Genomic DNA, 23,433 nt, shown 5'->3' with positions numbered 1-23,433 from the left:
TCTCACAGAATATATATATATATATTTCCTAAACAGTATTGATTAATTGATTATATTATCTCCTAAGTTTAATTAAAGTAGAATTATTTTAAAAGTGTGCATCCATACTGGTAAGTTATATTTTGAAAGATATTTTGAAGTAATATGAAAGCAAAATGTTAATAATGTTTTAACGGGGACTGGAGTTAAATCATCACGAAAAATAATATTTCAATTGTAAAAGGAAAAATTAAAACATGTAATTATTGTCATTGATCGGAAATTAGTTGACTTTTCAAGGGGAACAAACCAACTCCCGTTCAGTGAACAATAATTGATAAAAATACGTAAATATGAAAGTGTTTCGTCTTTACTCGAGTTATAAGTTAAAGCCAAACCGGCAATACTAGTCAGGCCAAATAATTCCGCGAATAGTTGCTACTCAAAGAACTTATTCTCATGAAGCATTTTAGTCAATTCAATTTGGAGTAAAAATGAATTACTGTAGAGAAATCCTGTAAAACTCCAGTAACCGTCCCCGACACTATCATCTTTATGTATTTGAGTACTATATTATTTGTAGAAATTAAACATTGGAAATTGTCATTATGAAAACGAATTCAAAGTAAAGTTAAAATAGACATAGAAGATTATAAAAAAAATAAATAATGCAAACTTTGTAAAAACAAATCAAAGAAAACATAAAAATAATATAAAAATAATATAGAAAATAATATAAATAAGATCAGTGAATGTACATGAAGATATAAAGGCCAGAAAGGTATTAAGTAACTTACATTCTTTCTAGTGGGGGAGTTGGCAAAGTGTTCTCTTCGTGTCTGACTCGGAAGTGTAGGGTGTCCGAAAATTCTTAGCGGCAGTAGGGGCTTTGAATAATATCAGTCGGTAAGACTTGGGTGAAGTAATTTATGGTAGTGGGTGGGACTTGGAATTCTTGAGGGATGTATTTTGTGGAGTTCTTATCTGAGAGAGACCGTCTGTTAAGATTTTTTTGAAAATACTAGTGAATGGAAATTAATTAATTTCTGGCTAATTGTCGTGTCGCAATGATTAAGAATTTAAGAAAGGAAAAAGGCATTTTCGTTGTCAGGCAGGAAATAGGCCCATTTTTTTAGTAACAGTATATGTCTGAAGACAATTAGCTTTTTACATATATACACTTGAGTAATTACACTATATACAAATCTTTCAACTGACAGCCATCCAACTTATACCGCCTTCTCAGGTTTAGGAATAAATTATCATATCCCTATCAGTTAAATGATTCAGAGTGAGTATTTAATGCCTGCTCTTTTAAGGCAATGGTTGATAAATTGAAAGGGAATTAGATTATTTTTGAGAATTTTGATAAGGATCAAAATTTCGTGTTGTAAATCTATTGTATCTGTGCACATAGTTTTAATTCGTTGTATTTGATTAATTATAGTATTGTTAATTACTTTTTTGGATATGTTGGAGTTCCAATTTATTAATTTGTTAGTATTGAAATTGAAGTTTCTTGTTTTGTCAAAAAGTAAAATTTTTTTGTAGTTAATGATTTGAAGATCTAGAAAGTCTATGCAATTTTGTGAATTATTAGTTTTATTAAGTTTAAGACAATTCGGATAAATGTCGGAGTTTTCAATTTTACCAAAATTATTAATTGTAATAAGGTCATCAATATATCTGTAGGTGTGTTTGTAGTAATTTAACTCTTGTGGTTGTAGATTTTTTTGGAAGTTAAATTCTTTGACAAATAAAAAGATATTACAGATCGAGGTGCTGGAATGTAAGCCCATTGGCAATCCTCTGACTTGTTTAAAAAGTTGATTTTGAAACTTGATGTAGTTATGAAAAAGTGTGCATTTTAGGTAGGTTTTCCATTTGTCAAGAGTCATGATATTGAGTATATTAGGGAAAAGTTTTGGTAGATCAAGTAGACTGGTATAGATTTCTTCTAGAGGAAGTGAGGTATATAAGTTTTCAAAATCATAGCAGTTAATGTTTTGGATGTTAATGGTATGAATGGTATTAATGACAGGAGTGTTATTATGAATGATCCAGCAATAGTTATGATTAGTGTTACAATCATTGAAAATAAATTTACAGATTTTATTAAGTTGAATTGAAAAATAATAGTCTATATTTTTCTTGTAATTATTAGTTCCATTAGCTATAAATCTAAATTTTAATGGTGTTTTATGGAATTTGGGAATCGCATAAAGATTAGTAAATCTGTTGTAGTTTGCATTGAAAGTAATATTGAGTTTCTTATGAAAAGTTTTAATCCTATTTATTATAGCTGTTTCTGTAAGGTTGGCTAATTGATAAGTAGTTGCGTTGAGAAGTTCTTTATGAATAATCTCAGTGTAGAATTGTTTTCATATAATGCTAAAGTTATTAGTTGCTTTATCTATTTTTGTAAGAGTAAAAAGCTGTTTTAATTTATTAATATCTAATGTAAGTTGCGACCAATTCAGTGTACTTTTAAATTTGAGGTGACTGATTTCTGTGGATATCCGTTGAAGAATTTTATCTTTCCATTTTAAGAAGGTATCTATGGGTAAATTCAGTTGATAGCTTGCTTTAACTATAAATTCGTTGATGTTGTTTTCGAAAGTCTTGTAACAGTAATTTGTAGTCATGTTTCTGACTGGTCTAAATTTTGTACCATAATTCATTAGTGTGTTTAGTTGATGGTTTTGTATGATATTCAGGTTGCCAGTAATTATGTGCTGGTGATGAGAATCTACGTAATTGCTGTAAATTGGTGTCTTACAATGTCATTCTGCAGTTTCATCTATTTCATGGTGGTTAGTAAGCAAGTTGCTTAAGGTCCTTTGATATTTAAATGCAATCATTGGTATTGTGTCAACTGTGGGGAAGTAATCTTTACAATCTCTGATGATTCTTGAGAAATGAATATTGTCAAACTGCGGATGCAGAAAATTGACTTTAAAATAAATTTTGCGTTGAGTGAGACTATTAGAGAGTCTGAAAAGACTAAAATCAAGAATCATGTCTTTAATGATTTGTATGTTGTCGTAGCTTTCTTGAATGAATTTTTTTAGTTTGATAAGGAATTTATTAGTACAGGAGTGTAACCAGTTGAGAAGTTTCTTGGGAAAGCAGTCTGAGTCAAAAAAACATTTCAATTGTTTTTTCAATGCAAGTGCATTCAAAGTGGATAAAAATCTCGCATTATTTTTTATTTTGCTTCCTCTTTTTCCTCTCTGCGTTTTGATGCTGTAGAGTTTAAATTGGCTGAAAATAGACTTCTTAGAAGAATCTCTATGACTATGTATATAAGTGTTAAGTCCATATGGATAAAGTGAATGTTGTTTTAGTATATAGAGAGATTCCTGAAAAATTCGTGTTTTGTGATTGGGTATTATATCTAGTATCTGAAGTTGAATAGAGTTGAAGTCATGGTGTTTAAAAGTGTTGTAATTCTGCTGTATTAAGTTGTGATGGTGTACTTATTTTAATGCTATTTTTTTGTGCGTTGAATTTTTTGATTTGAGCTCTATGGTTATTGATTCGAAAGTTAAGATTGTTTTTAGTCTGTCCTATATATTTAATATGTCAAGTACCGCATGTAATCATGTAAATACAGTTAAATGTTTTTCATAGAAATTGTTTTTTGGGTTTACCTGTAGCAGGCATGGCGTTAAATTTTCAAGTTTGTCATCTAGTGGAATGACATTTAGTGATTTCAATATGAGTTAAACTAGCAAGATATAAAAGTAAGGAGGTTGCTAACCTTCAATACAGTAAAGTTTTTGTACAAGAACTTTAAAACTTAAAAAGGATGGAGATAATATATAAAGTGGGTACATTAGGTAAGAGATAAATAGCGCTAATAGCTGCTATTTAGCATATCAAATGTTGTATGAACTTAAATCCATTTAGTGCGAATACAAGTTATTATTACTTGCGCAATTGCTGCAAAGTTAGTTAATAATAATTTATTCCCTAAACAGTATTAATTAATTGATTATATTATCTCCTAAGTTTAATTAAAGTAGAATTATTTTAAAAGTGTGCATCCATACTGGTAAGTTATATTTTGAAAGATGTTTTGAAGTAATATGAAAGCAAAATGTTAATAATGTTTTAACGGGGACTGGAGTTAAATCATCACGAAGAATAATATTTCAATTGTAAAAGGAAAAATTAAAACATGTAATTATTGTCATTGATCGGAAATTAGTTGACTTTTCAAGGGGAACAAACCAACTCCCGTTCAATGAACAATAATTGATAAAAATACGTAAATATGAAAGTGTTTCGTCTTTACTCGAGTTATAAGTTAAACCCAAACCGGCAATACTAGTCAGGCCAAATAATTCCGCGAATAGTTGCTACTCAAAGAACATATTCTCATGAAGCATTTTAGTCAATTCAATTTGGAGTAAAAATGAATTACTGTAGAGAAATCCTGTAAAACTCGAGTAACCGTCCCCGACACTATCATCTTTATGTATTTGAGTACTATATTATTTGTAGAAATTAAACATTGGAAATTGTCATTATGAAAACGAATTCAAAGTAAAGTTGAAATAAACATAGAAGATTATAAAAAAAATAAATAATGCAAACTTTGTAAAAACAAATCAAAGAAAACATAAAAATAATATAAAAATAATATAGAAAATAATATAAATAAGATCAGTGAATGTACATGAAGATATAAAGGCCAGAAAGGTATTAAGTAACTTACATTCTTTCTAGTGGGGGAGTTGGCAAAGTGTTCTCTTCGTGTCTGACTCGGAAGTGTAGGGTGTCCGAAAATTCTTAGCGGCAGTAGGGGCTTTGAATAATATCAGTCGGTAAGACTTGGGTGAAGTAATTTATGGTAGTGGGTGGGACTTGGAATTCTTGAGGGATGTATTTTGTGGAGTTCTTATCTGAGAGAGACCGTCTGTTAAGATTTTTTTGAAAATACTAGTGAATGGAAATTAATTAATTTCTGGCTAATTGTCGTGTCGCAATGATTAAGAATTTAAGAAAGGAAAAAGGCATTTTCGCTGTCCAAGAGCTAATAGACAGTATAAAGGCAGGAAATAGGCCCATTTTCTTAGTAACAGTATATGTCTGAAGACAGTTAGCTTTTTACAATATATACAATTGAGTAATTACACTATATACAAATCTTTCAACTGACAGTCATCCAACTTACACCGCCTTCTCAGGTTTAGGAATAAATTATCATATCCCTATCAGTTAAATGATTTAGAGTGAGTATTTAACGCCTGCTCTTTTAAGGCAATGGTTGATAAATTGAAAGGGAATTAGATTATTTTTGAGAATTTTGATAAGGATCAAAAAAAAAAAAAATTACATAACTGTTACTTATTAACTGTGATGCATATAAAAATTTATGGCACTAGTTTTTGTATTGATTAATTAAATTTTAACATCATAAATGAAGGAATAATAAAGGAAATTATGATTTCACTGTAACTAACTTTTATTTGTGATTCTTTATTTTACCTAACTGGAAGGCGAAAACAAACAGTTTTGTCATTAGATCATATCCACTTGAACTAATGTTAACTGGTGTGTTTGTTCTGCATCAGTGGCCCAGGATGACTATGGCTAAGGCCTTCATTCTTTGCATAAGGTGACTGGCATTTGTGAACTGCAGTAATACATTCTTTTATATATATATTTAAAAAATACACTCTGTGAAAAATTGAGAGTCTTCAACATTATCTTTTATGAGGAGGGCAAAAGGAGCAATTGTACAGAGATAATAATAGGCCTTTGTTTCAGAACTAGTACTCACTCAATTTACTTTACATTCAATTATTCATTACATAATTTATAACTTTCATCCATCATAACCTGAAACTGCTTTTCTCTTATGCATTTCATTTTTTTAATTCCATTACATATATTCAGTTTCATTTATTCAATTTTTAAATTATTAGTGTTTTTAATATTCATTATGATAATGTTGAAAGTTGCACTTTTTTCTTATATTATAACTCAAAACGCAGTTCTTTATCATTCTCTATGCTAATATTCTAAATTATTTAATTTGCATTCTATATTTACTTTAGTCTCCGAATAATTATAAAATTCTTAATAATTCAGAAATATAATAATTGAACACATTAGAATGTAATAATCTTCCCTGAAAAAATATTAAAATTCTTAATTCAGAAATAGTTATTTAAATTTATATTTCTAAAACTATAAAATTTTATTTTTATAAACATTGCTATATTTTTAGTCCAGTATAAGAAGAAACAGTATTACATATTTAAATTTCAAAATAACATTAATAAATTAATTACTAGATTATTTGTTTTTAGTGAAAAAAATTTAAACATATTCTATTAGCAAAATAAAAACGCTCAAATAAAATTTTCAGAATATTTGTGTTATCATTCTTTAAACACTATATTTTGTCTCTCAAAACAATAAAACCTAATTGCAAAAATTTTAATTAAAACCCTTCATGCAAAATTTAAGACCAACTGCGCAAGCATCAATTTTGTTACACTAAAAAAGCAGTGATTTCAACCTAAAGAAAATAATTTGGATAAACATCTGTAAGGCTAGATATCAGAATGCAGAAATCGGAAATTGCTGAAAAGCATTTTTCACAGTTCAACATGTCCAGAGTAAATGATGAATGATCTTTATTAATTTTCGATGCAAAAACGGAAATGTGTCACGTATGGTAGTTGAAAACACTTTTTATAAGTACAAACTGATGAATGGAATGCTGAATCATTTTGTAGTTGACTTTAAATACTCCTACCGAGTTTGAAGCACTGATTAACTGCAGAACAGTAATTAAATTAGAGATGCTGCAATGTTGTTGGCTTCGAATTTCAATAATAAATTTTTCCATTGATGTACATGCAATTACCACATCATGTCTGACTCCCTGTAATTAACCAAACGTGGCTATAATGTTGTAGGATAAGTTGATTGTACAGGATGTTGAAATGCTGATCTATAATGAATCGGGCAGTCAAGGCAGATTAAATATTCAATTTTTTTTTGGGGGGGGGTAAATATGTTGCAGCCAGAAAAAAAACTTGGCACTCTAATTCATGTTTATTTCAAAAACGTTTTCATTTTGAATAGCTTTGTGGTAAGAACAAGGCAGCAAAAACCAGCCTCTCTGGGCAAAAGTGCAGAAAGGAAGCAAGTTGTGTTCAGGATTAAATCTTAATTCAGAATGAGTTAAGTTTTGGTTGTCATCTCATTAGATTAGGTAATTAGTACTGCTATAAAATTATTATTGGTTGTTTGAGTTCCAGTTACATTATTAACGTTATGTAAGACATTGGGTTAGTCTCGAAATGATAGTCCAGAAATAGATTACTATTTTTAGAATAGAGAGGGAGAATAAAGAAATTAAACATTAAGGGGGCATTGCTAATTTATATTTCCATATTTTTAATTTTACACACACATACATATATATATGATGTGGTTTCTGCAGATTATGAAAATAATACACTTAGTCATTTCTGAGAAGACTACTGCTTAGACGATGACTGGTATGAAAATTACAACTGGTTTGATGGTTTAAAATATCATTTTTATTTTTGTGCAGTAAAACTGGTAAAACAGTAGGGTCACTAAATGCACCCCACATTTTTGATTACATTTTAGGCAATGAAAAAAGAAGGTGAACGGAGAAATGTGTTTTATTCAAGCAGAAGCAAGTGAGAAAAAGCAGTGCATGAGAACTTCGGTCCTATTTATAGTCGGAAAGTGATTGTATTATATCCTCAGTGTCGATTGGGCTAAAGATGTCACAGTGCAGAGAAATTGCAGGGAAAGAGTGATATAACTTGCGACAGAGTGATGCAGCAAAGCATATCCTTTAAAGTGGGGATGCATTTAATTAAAATTTATGAACCTGAAGACCTATTGCCAGTTGATTCCATTTAAATTTCATAATTTTGTTTCATATTTTACATATTAGTTATAACTTTTACAAAACTGCATCATATCTGAAAACTAATTCTGCATTATGTCATCTTAACCTTCTGCATTGCATATAGTTTAGCCAATCAGGTTAACAAAAAATTTTAATATAAACATTGCTTCAGTCTAACTTTCTTTGCTTTCACTTGCTGACTAAAGGATGTCTCTTGCTTGGATGCTTCTATTCATTATTAAAATGTATTATAGCAAAATAATAATTACAGGGTGCAGTTTGCCTCCATTGTGATATGCCATTTAGTAGGGTAACTGATAAGTAATAAAGATATGTTTGGATTATCAAGTGATTTTGTGATTTTTCAAAAGTTCCTTGCATCTTCTACTACATAATCAATATTTTCAGTTATCTTCTGATTTCAATCCATCAGCAACTGCAAAATATAACCTTCCCTAGTCAGGATGTAATATAATACCAAATTTCTGCAACGAAAAAAATTATATCATCACACATACACGCACATGCGTAAAGGCAATAAAGCATTGTTGATCTTGAAATCTGAAAAACTGGGAGGTTTTTCACGCAGATGCCCTTTCAAAAGAACTCTGAATTGAGTTAATGCATTTATAATACATGTCTCATTGTTGAACTATTTATGATATTAATTTGATGTAAAATAGATTAATGTCTAATTAGATATTCTAAATTTTATGCTTTTTGAGTAACTTCATTTAATTTTTCATTTTTAAGCCAAGAAAATCCTGAATAGGGAAGAAAAACCCTTATTTATCAGAATACTGTTTAAATATGAGGAAAATAATAAATAATGTGCATACCATCGTGTGGACAAACTTGCTAATGCATCTATACTGATGTTGGACAAAATTAAAAAGAAATGTTTGCTGATTAAGCATTGGTTGGAGCTTCAGAAAAAGTTCTACAAATGTCTGTGCTAGATCAAGACAATTCAGATCAAATAAAATTTAATGATAAAAATTATGCTGAAAATCACTAAGGGTGGAAGAATGCAATTTGTTTCATTAATTGCTGGGAAACATTTTACTTGGGAAAGGCTAAAAATCGAAAACTAGGAGATTTAGCAGCAGTCTGCTGGAAAATGTGATGAAAAACTGGAAGAGTTGGCAGCCATGAATAAAGGAATAACAATTGATAAATTGTCTTTCGTACTATGTTGTATTGATTAGGAATCGTAGGATATCTGAGCTGATAGTTTTATCTGTTTTTAAAGATTTAGTCTGTCTAATAGTTTTCCTTTTTTTAAATGTTTAATTATTATGCTATTTTTGTTATTCATTTTGATTTTTAAAATATTTAGAATGGAGACCTATGTATATCTATTCTTCACCCACCAATCGATGATCCCCAGAGTGGTGAGCTGCCATGTGAACGCTGGAATCCAACACAAAATGTTCGGTAGGGTTTCTTTTATTCCTTTTTAGAAAGGAATCATAAATATCCTTTGAAAATTTTCTCAAATTATCTTATTAGCATTTAATGCAAAGTCTTTTCGAAATATGTATTTTATTATTTGCTTTTATGTGGATGTACAAATTCCTAAAAATAATGCATATGATACATATCTGAAATTAAAAATTATAAATAGGCATTTTATAAAAACAACTCTGAAAAATAAATGAAGGGGGAGACTGGTCTAAAAAGAAGGAACAGCGTCGGAGGGACATCTCTTGCCATGTTCCTTGTATCATAGCCACTCAAAGGATGCTATGTACTAAAAACTAATTTTAAATAGAAATTAATAATGATGTCATAAAATTGCAATAAAATGATTTAATACACCATTAGACAAACATATTGTTTAATAATGATGTCATAAAATTGCAATAAAATGATTTAATACACCATTAGACAAACATATTGTTTAATAATGATGTCATAAAATTGCAATAAAATGATTTAATACACCATTAGACAAACATATTGTTACAGCAGCAAATTAAGGATGGTAGACATAATATGGATTGGGAGGGGAATTGTAAATTAGAAAATATGCCATTATTCTGAAAAATATATAATTCAGTTTTGATCAGATGATTATTTGTTATTTTATATATAATCTGTGTGTAAATTATAGTCTGACAACTTTAAAAATAGGTTTGGTCTTCAGAATGAGATGGTGTATGTAGAGGGGATGATAACAATAAACTAAATGTTATCAGTTTGAAAAGGTAAAAACTGTGTGATGCTTATTACAGGTTTGCCACGCTACCTGTAAAACCGGAAAAAGTCAGAGAATTCGAAAATTGACCAAAAAAGTCAGGGAATTTAAATATTTTAGTCAAAATCTGGAAAAGTCTGGGAGTGTCATACGGCGATCCCCCCAAAAGCGAGTTTTGCGCCAATGTTGGAAGTGATGGCTTTGTTGGCGAATTATGTATTGGATGAACATCATTCGGACAGCTGGCATAGAACCAATTTTCACAGCTCCAATCAGATTGTCTTTTAGAAAGGCAAAAGCAAGTTTCTGGCAAGTTTGGTTTCCAGTAACCTTGAGAATCAGTGCAGGTTATGTTGAACTCGCATGTGCAGGTTATGTTGAACTAAAGAAAATACCTTCCCATTCTCGTATACAACAAAATTGGTTTAATCCTAATATATGGTACCATGGAAGCTAGAATAGGCCCTATATACTCTGTTCTAATGTAAGAATGTCTATGTAAAGAAAGAAAGGTTCCATAGACGTAATGTAAATCAGTTTGCTAGAGTGCTGCTAGAAAGCGGAGGGGAAAACTCACCAAGGGATTTGGCGACGGAACCTGATGGCGAGAATTTCCCTCTTCGCAATGTGTACAGGAAATTGTGGAGCATGTGTTAAGAAGAAGCATTCTTTGATTTTCGCGATAATTTATACTCGGATTTTTGTACTTTTTTTCCCTCAAAATAGCTACCGTAATTTCCAGAAGAAATGCTGCGGCGTTTACATGTTTAAAAGTTGAATTTTCAGTGGGGGCGTCATTTAGGTGCACTAAAAATAAAATATTTCCTATGATGGTCATTGTACATAGTTTGGATGGCCTTGTCATTGTACATAGACTGGTGCTCTTCCCACACAAAAGACCACTCAGTTGCTTTTTGCGAATGTTATTTTGTTTACATTCTTTCCCTTGAACGGACCTACATGCCTTATTCACCCTAAATTGGATCTCAGAACAATAACATGCTTCCCCCTTTCAAATCAACATTCTCATCAGTTTGAATAGTCTCTCTCCTCTGCCATTCGATGAATGTTCCAGGACCCATCCTCTCTCCGACCCCTGCCTTTTCTGCAATTTTTTTCAAAGCCGCGACTCCACCTGCCTCGCAATAACGAACTCTGATATATTTGCCCTTCAGCATGAATCGATTTTTCTTGGCATTCTGCCCGATACAGATCCCATCAGTTTGGGTACAAGTACTTGTTGGATAGTTTTTAAGTAAGAAGGGAGCGGAATTTTTTTTAAAATGGCACCTGAACGGCACAGAAGCTATACTTGCTGGTTTTAAGCTTAATGTAATTTCATGTGCTGAACAAGTTGGAAATAGAGCAGCAGCTTGAGAGTTTGAAGTGGACGAGAGATGTATTTGACATTGGAGAACTAAAAAAGAACTTCTTAAAAATATGCCACAGCAGAAACGAGCCAAAAGAAGTGATACTGTAAGGTGGCCGAATCTAGAGGACGACCTTGCGAACTGGATAAAGGAGCAACGAGGAAAGGGAATGGCAATTTTGACTGTAAAAATTCGCTTACAAGCAAAATTTATAGCAAAACAAATGAACATAAATGATTTCAAAGGAGGGCCTTGCTGGTATATCAGATTTATGGGGAAAAAAAAAAAAAAAAAAAGAAAGAAAATTCTCTGTGTACTAGAACAACAGTCGAGCAATAATTACCAATGGACTGGCAGAATAAAAAGGCATCTTTTCTAAAATATGTGACAGATATTATTGACAAAAAAAACTTTGGTCACAGATAATAAATATGGATGAAATGCCATTAGCTTTCAACTCTTCTGCAAATAGAACTGTTGTTGAAACTGGTGCAAAAACTGTATGTGTGCTTACGACGGGGCATGGAAGAATGTCATTTGCATGTGTGTTAGCTTGTGCCGCAAACAGTGACAAGCTAAAGCCGATGATCATTTTAAACGAAAGACTATTCCGAAGGGAGATTTTCCTAATGACGTAATTATTTGTGCAAACAAGAACGGCTGGATGTGTGAAACAATCATGCATGAGTGGCTACAAAAAGTTTGCCAGTGTCGTAAGGGATCCTTTTTTCCAACCAAAAGAGTTATTGATAATGGATTCCATGCGTGCTCATATACGTGAGTCAGTGAAAACCAAATGTCAAAAATTGTCTACGACCATAGCAATAATTCCTGGTGGTTTGACAAAAATCTTACAACCATTAGATTTCTCAGGTAATAAATCCTTTAAAGCTGAAGTTTGAAAGCGGTGGGAGTGTTGGATGAGTGAAGGATTGCATACGTATACCAAAAGCGGTAAAACGCGTAGAACATCTTATGAAGAAGTTGCAAAGTGGGTAGGAAGACATCGTAAACATCGTCAATAATAGCAGGGTTAAAAGAAGCTGAAATTTTATCCTTAGATAAAAAGACTGTAAACCAAGAGGATGAATGTGACGATCTGGAAGACTTGGACTTAGATCAGGATTTACTAAATCTTTTTAATTCAGATAGTGAACAATCAGATTTTGATGCCTTCATAGGATGTATAGTTTGCTGTAATTCCTTTTGTAAGTAAAATTTTAAATTTCCTTTTGTCATCCAAATTTAATATTTCGTTGTTGCAACATTTTTTATAATATAGTCTGAGTATTACAAATATGGACTTCTTTAGTGGGTAAATATAAGTATATACATGAACGTAAATATATTTTCTACATTTCATACTTTTAATTTATTTTTGAGTTATGGTTTCATTTCATGCATTTTTCTTAACTGATATGTCATATATCAGGACTTAGGTTGAGATTTTGCATCTATATGGCCCACCACGATATTATGTGCAATTTAATATATTGCGGTGTTTCTGTGTAATTTAAATTTTTTCCCTGCCATTTTTCTCGAGTGCAGAGTTGCCAACTCTCCCGATTTAGGCTATTTTCGACCGCTCTCTCGCCAACCCGATTTACAATATATTTCTCCCGACTTTTTCTTATTCTTAAAATTTCTCACGATTTTTATGCAACTTGGCTTAATACTTTGTTATATGAATAAAAAAAGTGCTTTTGGACGTCTGAAAGCAATTGAATTTTCTCTACATTATATCTAAAACAAAACCTCGCAAATCAGATAGCTTCTGCTTTGTGAGTGAGAGCATTATACGTATCCAGAAACGTCATTCTCCAGTTCTCCAATGGGCTTCGAGCTCCACTGCGTGTCAGCTGGCATATATTAGCCAATGAGGACAAAGCAAGTTGTTATTTGGACGTTCTTTTTAGTTATTTCGTTCATTTTGTCCTGAGTTGTGTGAGTACACGTGCCTTAGGGAAATTATTTTAGAAATTATCATCTTTTGTTACGTCTGCGAGAAAGGTGAAATACTCGTCTACGTTTCAAAAATCGTACACAGTTGACTTTCCTTCCATTATTTCCTCAAGGAAATGTAATAAATTTGTGATGTGTACCGCCTGTCGTTGCGATTTTTCGATTTCGTATGTTGGAAGGGCGGATGTTCTCAAACATGTGCATGCACAAAAACACAAGGATAACATAAGTTGTTTAGAAAAAAAACGAAAAATTAAATTTTTCAAACAAAGGACCAAAAAGTTATTAATGCAGAATGTCTGTTCTCTGCCTTTTTGCTGGAGCACAACCTGCCACTGAATGCATCGGATCACGCTGCAGCTTTATTTAGAAAAATGTTTCCCGATAGTGAAATCGCTAAGAAATACTCAAGGTGCAAGAATCAAAACAGGTGCAATTGTTAAAGAAATGGGTTTGAAAAATAAATCTTCAGTTATTGATTGCATTAAAACAGCTCCGGTCTGCCTCTCTACTGATGGAAGCAATAATACCGATTCAAAACTATATCCAATTGTTGTTTCTTTTTTTGATCCGGAGTCTTCAGAAATTGAGTGCAGCTGACTTTATGTTCCCACTTTAGAAGGACATTTGACAGGCTTTAATATAGCACAGCTAATTATTAAAACTTTAAAAGAAAACTGCAGGCACTCTGGATAATTGCTTAGCACCTGGTGCCGATAATGCACCAGTATTGGTAGGCTTGGAAGGCTGGTGTTGCAGGCATCTTAAGAAAGGAAAATTCAGATTATGAGGTGCACCTGTCACCTCTTAAATTTAGCAGCTGAAAAAGGGGCAATTTCTTTACCAATAAATGTGGATGAACACATTGTTGATATTTATTATTATCTTGAAAGGAGTTCTAAAAGGAAGGAAAAATTGAAACAGTTCCAACAGCTGCATAACAGCAGTTTACAATTAGAAAACTTGGATGAAGTTATAAAATCAGCTACGATTGACACCCAGTGGAGTTTAATTGCAAAACTGAAAGGTGCTGATGGAATTTTAAAATATAGTGAACTGTCTAGAATTTCGTTGGCCATCTTGACAGTTCCCTATAGTAATGCAGAGTGTGAGAGGATCCTCAGTGTTGTTGCGAAAACGAGGACTAAAATTAGATCTAATATTAGAGATGGCACATTAGAAAAACTTTTATTAGCGAAAGCAGGCCTACGTGGCAATTGCTGTGAACACAATGATGAAGTTTCTTTCTTAAAGAAAGCAAAATCTGCCACTGTTTATAACATTTGTACGAAAACTGATTAAAGTGTCTTTTTTTTTTTTTTTTTTGCGTAAACGATGCGTGTAGTAAAAATTTTTTTATGTGTAAGGTATTTTTGCGTTGCTTGCATTTAAGAATTAGTTACTACTTAAAGTTCATTCATTATTAAAAACTATATTTTTATCATTTAAAAAGTCTTTTTAACATTGTGAAAAATCTCCTGATTTCTTAAAAAAATCTGATTTTTGAGTGTCATAGGTTGGCAAGTATGCGAGTGCGGCATTTACACTGATGTGGCCTTTCTTCCGAAAAGTACGGTAATCTATTAATTAATTTACTTGCATAAAAAATATTTTCTTATCCTTTAAAGTTTAAAGAAATTTTAAATGATACTCGTTTTATTGACTCTTGGTAAACTTGGCGAGCTTCTGTGAAAGATATTTTACGCATACGCAGCTGTTTCTCTCTACGTTGGGACGGAGCCATTCCTGTTGCAGAGAAGTTTTTTTTATCTTAACAATACATATTTTTTTATTCTAACCTCCATGTATGGTACACATGGGATTTGGTGACATTATGATGAGCAGTAACAACAGTTACCTCTTTCTGTCTCGTAGTCTCTGTTTAAGAAGGGGTTGGATATTAAACCTGACTGGTTTTGGTGTTGGCGGCAGTTTTCAAAATTGTACAAAGGCCGTAGCGAAGACTAAAATTTTACCACAAAATCTTTTAAACTCTTTTTTTTTTTCGTTTTAATAAATGCCTTATTTTTCATTTTGCAGTAAAATAAAAAAATAGTAATCAGTCATCTAGGCTAATGTTTAATATTCGCCAAAATAGCATTGATTATTGTAATTCAGTTTTTAACTAATTAACTTCATTTTAATGTGATTTATATCATTTAATGTTCGTCTTTTCTCTAAATTTATTTATTATTAGTTAATAGTACTTTCAAATTTCCGTCAAATTTCTCTGGCATAATTCTGAAATTAAATCTAGCAGTATGATGACATACTATCACAAAATTTAATGCACATATTTTTGTTTATGTATGCTGCTAAATAAATATAAAATACCTGAATTTATTTAAAAATATCATCAAATAGATTTCTTTCTTTCGTTTAGCTGCAAAATGTCTGCAAAAATGACTCATTTTTTAATCCAGATTGGGCAGATTCTAATCTCAATCATCAGTGGAAAAAACAACTCCTATTATAACTATAATAGTAATGCTTTCATGATTATATATATATAATAAGTCATATGTAATTGGCAAATTTTTGTGTTTTCAAGTGGTACCATAATTAATTTACTTCTCAGCGCAGCCAACGCGCACTATGCGGATAGACTGGAATTGGTACTTACGTATTATCGCAACCAGGTTGGCGCGATTTGTAAGTTTGAGTAAAAAAGTATGAATACAAAGAAAATGTACATTTATTAATTACAGATAATTTTTAATACAGTTTTTTATATTAGTTTGTTTTAAAATATAAAATAGCAATTAAACCCTTCCGGTTTCGAATTTGAATAAGTTGCAGAATTATTTTTTCGGCAGAAATCTTTTGGCTATTGCTTTTAGCACTGATTGAAAACCGTATTCGCTATAACCATGTACACGTTGACTTATTTTTACTTAAAAAAACATCCCAGAATTGCACAAAAATGGCATTGTGCCCACTCTTGACTTTATCCATCTACACTGCTATTTTCTCATATAAATTACAAAAATTTGCACGAAAATGCAGGAAAATTTTGTGAATCTCCATATGCTCTTTTTATAAAACTACGTATGACACGTAGGGTCCCCAAATTTGGCGATTTATGCAAATTTTGACCTGGTTGCGTTAATACGTAAGTACCCTGGAATTTCCTCAAAACATACCTGGAAAAGTCAGGGAATTTCATTCTCTTCTTTAAGTGGCAACCCTGTTATTATTTAATTTTTAGTATTTTCTGATTATTTGCTCCCTCACTAGAAAATTGGGAAAAAACAGCTAAAATAGTTCTGTGGCAACCCAGGAATTAAAATTTCTTTTGTATATATACATTAAATAAATTCTGTAGTAAAAATAATGAATTAATACAAATTGCATGCTCTAGTACTGGTTTTCTCAATAAGGTTGCTATAAAGAAGAAGTACCCATTAGTATGATTCTGTGCATAAATTCATCTTTTAATTTGGGATTCACTCCCAATTAGATGGGATGGCTGACTTTTCTCATGTGTAACTATGTGAATATTCCTGTAGGAATTCCTCCAGTTTCCCGTAGGAATTCCTCCAGGAAGGTATCCCCTATAAGCTTTGCTGTATTCAATAACCTTATTTAACTTTCTTCTGATTAGAAATATTTTATATTTATGCTTAACGATGTATTTACGTTGTGATGGAGTATTTGCATTCCTACAAGAAAGTTTGCATTTTTAACATTTGCATGCAGTATTTATGTTTACTCCACTGTACCTGTAAACACTTGCTATAGTGCAAATATAAAGACTTGAACTTTTCGCGGAGAAATTCTCTTTCACTTCTACTTCATTGTTCCTGCTTGTTCGTGGTCAACATTTGGCATTGGCTTATCACCATGTATTTAGTTTCGTATTTTACCTTTTAATTTTAAATTAAGTTAATTTTATCTACCAAAGTCTTCGACCTTCCTTTAATGAACCTTCTGACAAATTTGGAGTCTTGTTTCATAAACCATTGTCACAACGTGTTTTTAGTTGATTTTAAAATATAGAAAGAGGGGGAAAAGGAATTTTTTACTACTAAAAATACTTAGTTAAGGCAGCAAAGAAATATTTCATATGCATTTATATGATTTATTTACATTTATATGATATATATATATATATATATTTGCCTTTTTTTTTTTTTTTTTTTTTTTTTTTTTTTTTTTTTTTTTTTTTGCAGGGGTAACAAAGCATTTTATTTATATAAAAATAAAAGTAAACAATAATTTCTTTCTTTAAGATATGCTTTTAAGAGATTTTCTTATTCTTAGCTTTTAGGCATTACTCACATTTTATTTTGTCTTTTTGTAAATGTAATTTGGTGTACAATTTTCATGTTATTGAAATGTTGCGTTCAAGTTATAATTAAAACAATTAATTTTTTTTACCCTAGAACTATTTTATTAAGTGTGATATCGCTACTAAATGAACCAAATACATATTCTCCTGCCAATGTTGATGCTTCTGTCATGTACAGGCGCTGGAAAGAATCTAAAGGAAAAGACAAAGAATATGAAAATATCATAAGGTGACTATGTTAAATATTGGTATATAAATTTTAAACTATAGTTTTTTAAAAAGCTGCTAGATGTTTTCTATTTGAAAAGTGAAAAAAGAGTAATGTTGTTAGAAAATGTTAATGTTTGAGATGTATGTGTGTATATATTTCTGTGTATGAGCTGAGAATTTTTAGGATGCTTTGTAAAGCTTAATTATGGGGGTTGGCTTATATTCGAATCCACTAATCTTGCAGAAAAACATAAATACTTTTTCATTAACTGGAGACAAGTCAAAAATCACTAAATATTGCATTTTTTATTGCTTTAATTTTTGAAAAAAAAATCCATTTTAAATAAAATGAGTTATTTGTGTTATGAAAATGGGTTGTTTGATTTTCGAATTTGTTTATATAATGCTGTTTTATTGTGCCATCGCTAAAACAAAAATGTCCGACTTTCTCCACTCTCTTAATATATATATATTTTTTATTTTTGGAGAAATGCCATGTAGGCAAACTGTTGTTAAAATTTCAGCAAATGGGTGATCACCTGTAGTTTGAAATTAGCCTTATAAGAATTTCTGTTCTTGCTCATGATTCAGACAAAAAAATAAGTAAATAAAATAAAGTAACATAGAAAATAAAGACTAGCAGAGGTAACACAGATTGTTTTCAAGACAATCAGTGGAATAAATGTGCTAGCTTCAGATAGGGTTACAGCTCACCAGCAGTTGGGCGGTAAAATCGCTGAGCACTAAAAGTTCGGTCCGAGGTTCGAATTCCGTGAACGGGCTGGCTGCATGGGCGTTTTCATGGTTTTCCCCATGTATAACGTGTATACGAGCCAGTTTCCCTTAGAAAGTCCTCCACGAAGGCATCCCTTCCCTTAGGCAGATAGCCCTAGTGTGCTTTGCTGTATTCTCAATACACATACACACCATCAGATAGGGTTATCAGAGTTAAAACTATCATTGTTGGTGTACTTAACAGCGATTTGACTGGAAAATATTCCACCTGTTTTACGTGCTTGGCAGTATTTTCGTCGTCATAGCAACATGTTTGAATATCACTAGATTAAAAAAAAAATTATATGTGTGTATATATATAAAATATAAGAAAACACGATAGCTGCTGTATATATATATATATATATATAAAGGTGACCTTAAACTTAACATTTCTAGATTTGGTGCTCTCCCCATAAATTCATCTGTTCTCCTAAGTTCGAGATCTTTCTACCCTATATAACGCTAATAAAAAAGGGTAACTGAAACTAATATTAACCAATCATAGCTTATCTCTAGAATCACACCTACTTTGGTAATACCCTGGCGAGTAATTGCATCATTCTTCGCTTTCCTCACTCCCGCTCTGTTAATATCACTGTCACTTTATGTTTGCTTAACTAACTACGTCATTTCTTGTTAAAAAACAATGTAGATAGAAATTTGTTGTATTTAATTGTGATTGACTAAGTGTTTGCCCAAGTAATTGGATATGTGTGAAAATAAGGACTGATGATTTTTCAAAATTCAGTTTTGTTGTCTTTATCTGTATGCTTTAACCACAGCCATGATGGACATTGAAAGCTGCTAAGAATTCTACCATTCAACTGCACATTCAAAATCATTATATATGTGTCTGTATTCCCCATTCTTGCTTATATACAAGTTTTAAATTTTGAAAAAAACACTGCACTGTCAGCTCATATTCAGAAATATACGGTATATGTATTGTTGTAAATTATGAAATATGCACCTAACTTATTGAATATAATGTATTAGTCTAAATAAAAGACAGCTCACCAGTAGCCAAGCAATAAAGTCACTGAACATTGGTAGTTGGACTTGGGTTCAAATCCAGGCAAACAGGCTGGCTATGATTAGTTTTCATGGTAGTTTTTGCAGCAGTTTGTTAGAGGAATTGCAGAATTCATTGAATTCTTTTATAGGAAATGTTCATTGAATAGGTAATCATTGTACAAAAAGCATTAACCATATTAAAAAATACCTGATGAAAGTATAAAGTGTCCAGAAATATAAATTTATTCATTGAAAAAAAATAGGTGTCTCTTTCAAGTGGTATGTTTTTATATTATAAAGCATTTGTTCTGCAATTTAAAATAAGCTATACATGTAGCTTTGTAAAAATATGTGAAATAAAGATTTAATCAACTGTTCCCCTCATACCTCAAAGTATAAATTAGTGTATAATACTTTGTGATTGAACTAATTTTTGGTGTTTCAGTACACATTTATTGTTTCTAATAAATTTCTCTCTTTCATCTTCTGGAAGTATTGTAGATATAACCTGTATTGGAGGTAGACAAAATTTAGAGCTTGCAGGCATTGTGTGAAGGTACCTTTTTTAATTGAGATAACTTAAGTGATTTTTAGTGAATGCATTTTTGGGCTTTATCAAAAATTAATAATGGTTTTTTTAATTAACTTCCCCCAAAATACTTCTAGTGCACTTTTTACATGTTATTTTTATAGTGGAGGAAATATTAATTTCTGCTTTAATTATCTACTACCGTAGAACTTTATTTGAGGTAACTAGGACTGTAGCTGCTTCATTTATTGGAGACATTTATTTCAATAAAATTTTCTGAAATTGTTTATATGGTATTCTAAAAATTACACAAGTACTACTTTTAATAACTTTTTAACTAACTCTTTTATTAATAGATAAAATTTGTTTTCTTCATTTAAACATGTCATACAAAATTTTATTGCATCAAAAATATTTTTAAAACATGAAAACAAATTCTATAAAAATTTACCCAAATTGTCAAATTTTTTTAACATTGTTATAAGTTGTGCATTGTTACAAAACTTAATTTTTTTTAATGTACTGCTTTTCTTTTGATAGTCCTGTAACTCAGCAGCTACGTAATCATGCCAGTTTTTAATCATCAAAAGAATCACAAGAGAAGCATCAGAATATTGCTCTAAATATTAAAGAGCTTTGTTTGAGGTTTCAGCAACTGAATGGCAGTTCGACAGAGGTTTAAATCCCAGCAAACAGATTAGTTACAGAGGAGTTTTCATAGTTTTCCTTATATATGTGAATATTAGCCAGTTTTCTTTAAAAATCATCCATGAAGGCTAACCTCCCTTAAGGTAGGCCTGTATGAGTTTTCCCATAATAAGAACAAATAGAATCCGAGACTTCGTCTTGACCAGTTTTCACTTTGTCCATTTCCTTTTTTTTTTTTTTTTTAATTAATTATCCTTAACATCACTGCAGTTTTGATTGCTATCTGGATTTATGCTAAAAATTATTTCTTTGTCACTCAGAACTCTAAAACTTGATTCACTGTTTTATAAATTTCTGCATTCTGAGACATCATCCTTTTATTCTATGGAAGTATGCATGTGAATTCTTTGCCAGTTAGTTTCATGTTCATCTGTAGTACACAGTAAGGCACAATAAGAAGGCCCTTAAATGGCCCAGTTGTGATAAGAAAGGCCAAAAAATCAACTGATAAGAGAATTCACAAAGTGACTAATTTTTGTTGAACACTTTCTAATGTTAGAACATTTTCCTGTCTGACTTCTTTAAAGTGATTGCCTGTTTGTTTGATAGAGGTCCAATGAATGCAGCTTCTCCTGTAATGATTTTAAAAATCCTAATATATATTTACTTTTTCCAAATATTGTTCAAACTACAAATTTTTATTGATCTCTTTTGTAGAAAATGATCATTGATTATTAATAAGCATTTTACACAAAAGTACTTAGCATGGTTATTTTTGAATTTTTTTAAAATAATTTCTGTTGATTATAAAAAGAGTGAAAGTTTCTCATATTGCAATAATCATGAAGTAGATAAGTAGCCCCCCCCCCAAAAAACAAATCTGAATTTGGAATAAAACTTGATTTAGAAAATATTTTATATATTGAATATTTCTCTTCTTATGTATCCTTTTTATATACATTTGATTATGTTCTTTTTACTTCAGAGCATTTGAGAGCTAGAAATTTTGTGTTTCAAATGCGCTGCGGTCCTTTATAATTGTGAATTTATATTTATTGTTACAGTTTTGTGTAAGTTGCCTTTAATTTTCCAGACCTTTTTCCTGATCAAGAAAAAGAGGAAAGGAAGTGTTTTGTCAATGAGCTTATAACTGCAGGCATTGTAATAATTCTCAGCAATAGAATAAATTCTTACAAATATTTTAGTGTTTAATTTTTTTTATTAAATACAGTTTTTATTAAAACTAATAAATATTTTTATGACTTTTTTAAGTCATGAGACTAGATATATTATTGAACTTCACTTGTGTTTTACAGATTTCAAAATAGAAAATTAATTGTGAGTAAATATCTATTAAGTATGCTTTTTTACATTACTGAAATATTTCAAATGAAGTAATTAATTATATTGATGCTTGTAAAACAATATTCAGTTTTGTTACTAATTAAAAACTATTTTTGAATGCCTTTTCATAGTAGAATAAAACGAAAATTTTTAATGTTGCATAGGAAACAAGTGTCAGCAACGCATGCAGAAGCAGTAAAAGACAATGTTATAGTGCCTACTACTCTTGAAGAATATTGTATTAAACATACAGCAAAGCCTTCTGAACAGGAGGCAGATATGACTGACTTTTATGATGATGACTATGGTGATGATATGGATGATGAAGAGGAAGATGATGATGAGGAAGAATATGATGAAGATAATGAAGATTCTGGAAATGGTGAATCATGATATTTTGTGCAGGTGTAGCATATATATAACTATTGAACAATTTTATTCTGAAGCAATTTTAGAGCCTTGCAAGTGCTGCTGTCAATATGAAGCAATGGAACTATGATAATAATGGCATACAAAAGAGAAATGTGCCTAGTGAAGAATATATGATTGTGTAGCCTTCGGCATGACTCTTTCAAATCATTTTTCTCTGAACATTACAAGAGTTTCTTGGTCTGCAGTGACATGTAAATTATTCTTTTATCTATTATTCAAGATACATGTATGTATTAAACTGATTTATGTTTTGCCTTGTTTTTATATCAAAATACATAGCTGTTTTTTGTCTTCCATTGCTTGTTAGCGTTTTATTGGCATGTATTTGTCCAATGTTGCGTGTTCAAAAAGTCACAAAATTTCTTTTTAATTGTGTTATTTAAAGTCTTTTTTCCCTAGGTTAATAAATTATCATTGGTGAATGGATACACACATCTTATCAATGTCTTCTTTTCCTTTCTTAATTATATGAAAGAAAGTTAAACTCAGATATTTATATTGAAAGTATCTCAAAATATGCAATAAATATCCTTTCTTCATCATAAAATGAAAGTAATATATGTAAAGTAATATTTTCTAAACTGATTTTTCTGCATTTAGTAGAATATATGAAAATAAATCTTCAGTTTGCTACTTTTACTGCATGAATTAATTTTTAATTTTTTGGAGGTGAGAGACAGAAAAGAATAATGGAATTTAAAATTATAAATACCTAATAAAAGATAAAACATTAAGATATTTATTCTATAAAATTGAATTGAAAAC

The 23,433-nt window shown here is 30.8% G+C and overlaps 1 protein-coding gene across 2 annotated transcripts in view; it reads left to right on the top strand.

Moving 5' to 3' along the window:
- LOC118204603 (ubiquitin-conjugating enzyme E2 R2-like) overlaps window positions 1-22,964 on the top strand; it is a 35,754-nt gene extending 12,790 nt beyond the window's left edge. For both annotated transcript variants that reach the window (XM_085815665.1, XM_085815666.1), the window contains exons 3-5: window positions 9,231-9,328; window positions 17,809-17,943; window positions 22,401-22,964. In XM_085815665.1, the coding sequence (XP_085671791.1) occupies window positions 9,231-9,328; window positions 17,809-17,943; window positions 22,401-22,629 (462 nt within the window). In that variant the 3' untranslated portion in view covers window positions 22,630-22,964. The remainder of the gene's footprint in view (window positions 1-9,230; window positions 9,329-17,808; window positions 17,944-22,400) is intronic.
- The last annotated feature ends 469 nt before the right edge of the window (window positions 22,965-23,433 follow it).

The sequence above is a fragment of the Stegodyphus dumicola genome, chromosome 4 (assembly GCF_044657685.1).
Source record: "Stegodyphus dumicola isolate Sdum_Otavi_A_Nest chromosome 4, ASM4465768v1".
NCBI lineage: Eukaryota > Metazoa > Arthropoda > Arachnida > Araneae > Eresidae > Stegodyphus > Stegodyphus dumicola.
Note: the sequence above shows the minus strand (reverse complement) of the source record. Positions and strands in the feature narration are given on the sequence as shown.